Raw genomic sequence first — 3,231 nt, 5'->3', positions numbered from 1 at the left:
TGTGTCTGTATGTGTATGTGTCTGTATGTGTATGTGTCTGTATGTGTATGTCCATCTTACCTGTCTGTGTGTGTGTGTGTATGTGTCTGTATGTGTATGTCCGTCTTACCTGTCTGTGTCTGTGTGTTACATTACGAGCAGGACCTAGGGCAGACGAGCTGGCTCAGCTGGTAAAGGCACTCTTGGCTCCAAACCTGAAGACCTGAGTTCTATCCCAGGGTCTCACCCAACAGGAGAGGACTGATTCCTGCAAGTTATCCTCTGACCTCCATATGTGTGCCGTGGCACATATGCCCACACGTGCCTTAAACAAATAAATGTAATAGAGATCTTAATAATATAAATAAATAAAGAGCTGGACCCCTGAGCACTGCTCCGAATTAATCTTCCTTCTGATGCCAGCCCTCCAGCCAGGAGAGGTCCCAGGGGAGCCTGGTTTCTTGGTCCGCAGTACAAACCATCATAGCCCACTTCGGTTCGCTGTCAGATCAGTCCCAGGGCTTCCTGAGCTATAAGCTTTGTTTCTGTCTAGAAGCTAAAGGCTGAAGTTCCATGGATTTTGTTCCATAGAGTTAAGTTCCTGCCTTAACTCTTTTATAATTAATTATAAAATTAAATTTTATAATTTCTTCTTTAGCCCTTTGCCTCCAAGGGCCGTGCCTCCTTAGGTAGTCCATTCCCCACTTTGCTCTGAGTCTCCAGTGGCCTATGGTCTCTGCTGAAATCCACTGCTTTTCTAACATGGAGCCGAGTGGACCTGGACCAGGTTCCAATCTATGTGAACTCAGTGAGGAGTTCACTGTGTACTCAGTAACCCTAGATCTGGTGGACTCTGGGCCTGAAGCAGGGACTCTCCTACCTACACCGGCACCCACCAGGCCCAGCCCTCCAGACAACTTAGGTTTGTCTGCACTGCCACAAAAACAAGCCGAGCATCCATTCTGGACACCCGGCTCTCCAAAGGTTTTCTCTTACATCCCCTTCCCCCAAATCTCTGCTGGCCCTCTCCCTTGAACCTCAGCCTCTTCCTTGGGGATTCTAGAGTCTCTACCAGTTTCCTCTCCTTCCCTTTGACAATCCTCAACTCACTGTGAAGTCTCACATGGGGATTTCCTGCCTGAGGCAGCATCCTGCTTCCTGAGAATGGGACTGTCCTCACCTGAGCCCAGAAGAGTGAGTGACAGCTAATACTCCCGCTTTGAGAAGGGAGCGGCAAAGGGAAGACACGAGTTACCGTAAAGGGCTTCACACTAAAAAATGAAACAAAAATATGTTTTGGTTTCAAAAAAACTGTCTTTCTTTACTTCCTCCATCCTGCCCCATCCCACCCCCCAACACACACACATACAACTGCCCTGATCCAGGAACCACTCAGTCCCTCCATCTCTCTGCATCTTCAAACTGACTCTTTTGTAAGTAGGAATGAGCCAGTCCACCAGGCTTCCTCCCCTCAGTTGGGAGTCCTCTTCCTTAGAAGGGGATGCTGTGGAGTCGGGGCTTTGGATGTTTTCCTGCCCAGCCTATGTTCATATACTCAAACACAAAAGTCTGAAATGAAATCCCACAATGTTTTCTCCGTGGGGCAGGATTCTGGGGCATTTGTACCTTCTCATCAGATTCCTGTATACTATTTGAACATTTTATCATGAGCATCTTTTCACTTTTTTATTATACAAGAAATTCAAATGTGTCTTCTCATTTTCAAAAGAGCCATGTGGTCCAAATAAGGCAACAGGTTTGACTGAAACCCCGCTTGCCCTCCTTGCCCTCTCCCCAGAGCCACAGACTGATGTTTTTATAGAGACTTCCAGACCTTAGTGTACATTCATATACACATTCACAGACAGAGCTGTGTGGCTGCCCTAGGAAACCTATAGAAATGCGATTGTATTGTTTTTATTTTTGATCGCTGTTCATCCAACAGTCTGTGTTGAAGAGCTTCCCCTGTCTCGGGACATCTAGAAGCATGCTGTTCTCTTAACCAGCTGTGTGATATTTCAGTGTGGCTGTGGCATGGCGTATTTAATCATTCCTCTACTGAAGGACATTTAGGTTATTTTTTTTTTTTTTGCATGCTATTGCAAACAACACTTTGACAAACATCCTTGAGGACTTCCCTTTATGCGCCTGTCTGATGTTTTTCCTACATGGATAATGACTCGCAGCTTCCCGAGGTAGAAGGGCATGCATGCTTTTAATTTGAAAAGGTGCTTCGGAATTACTTTATAACCAGAAAAGGGCACTGGCAGTAAAGGACAGGAAGAAACTTGGTCCCAACTGGTTCTTGCCTATCACTCCAGACAGACAATAAAGAAAAGGACCCTGGAGTTGTCGGTGGGCCGCACTGGTCCTTGTTACTAACTAGCAGCTTTCTGCAGCTTGGTCTCACCGTTTCCCTCTGCCCTGCAGATTCAGCCCTTATGAGTGGTACGATGCTCACCCCTGCAACCCTGGCTCCGAGGTGGTGGAGAATAACTTCACACTGCTCAACAGCTTCTGGTTTGGAATGGGCTCCCTAATGCAACAAGGTGCGTGTCTGCCCTCTCTGGGCCTTCTCGTCTGAGGCAGGTAGCTTTTCTCCCCGCTGGGTCCTTGGGCCTTTCTCGAGTCAGCTGCCCTTGGGAGTCAGATCTCTCTAAGTCATCAGACAGTTGGAGACACTGAGGATACCCTGGTGTGTGTCTTCGCCCCAGATTCACACCCTGCTCTGCTGCTCTGGTTCTGGTTCTGGTGCCAACCTGTGGCACGTGAGAGGCATTCCCAGTACCTTCTACTGTAGTGGGATGGACCAGAACATGCTGCCTGATGGGTTGACCCCAGTTCTCCACGGCAGAACAAAGCTGATCCGTGCAAGCCGGAGGCTGGGACCGTAGAGACAGAGTGGGCAGGAGCGGCTGCAGAACAGTGCTGTGAGGATCCATGGCTTAGGAGACTAAGAGAACTCCAGGTCGTTAGGTTAGGGCCAGGGGAGGTTGACTGAGGTTGGGGCTTCTGCCTGAGTGCATTAGAGACAGTGTCCATAGAAGAAGATTGTCTTTCATCCTGGAGACCAGGGTTCCAAAGAGACTGGCCCTGAGCATGACTTGAGCTCTTTGGAATGTCTGGAGATGCTTAAATGTCTAGGAAACAGCCAAGCATGGTAGCTCGCATCTGTGATTCCAGCATTTGGGTGACTGGGACTGGAGGATTACTGTGAGTCCAAGACAAGCAAGGCCCTGCCTCAAAAGGCAG

At 48.5% G+C, this 3,231-nt stretch overlaps 1 protein-coding gene across 1 annotated transcript in view; it reads left to right on the top strand.

Moving 5' to 3' along the window:
* Grik3 (glutamate ionotropic receptor kainate type subunit 3) overlaps positions 1-3,231 on the top strand; it is a 224,765-nt gene that overhangs the window by 200,015 nt on the left and 21,519 nt on the right. Inside the window, exon 12 of the mRNA XM_005353258.2 lies at positions 2,410-2,528. Within this exon, the coding sequence (XP_005353315.1) occupies positions 2,410-2,528 (119 nt within the window). The remainder of the gene's footprint in view (positions 1-2,409; positions 2,529-3,231) is intronic.

This window comes from Microtus ochrogaster, chromosome 10 (assembly GCF_000317375.1).
Source record: "Microtus ochrogaster isolate Prairie Vole_2 chromosome 10, MicOch1.0, whole genome shotgun sequence".
Taxonomy (NCBI): Eukaryota; Metazoa; Chordata; class Mammalia; order Rodentia; family Cricetidae; genus Microtus; species Microtus ochrogaster.
This window is presented reverse-complemented; position numbering and strand designations above follow the sequence as displayed.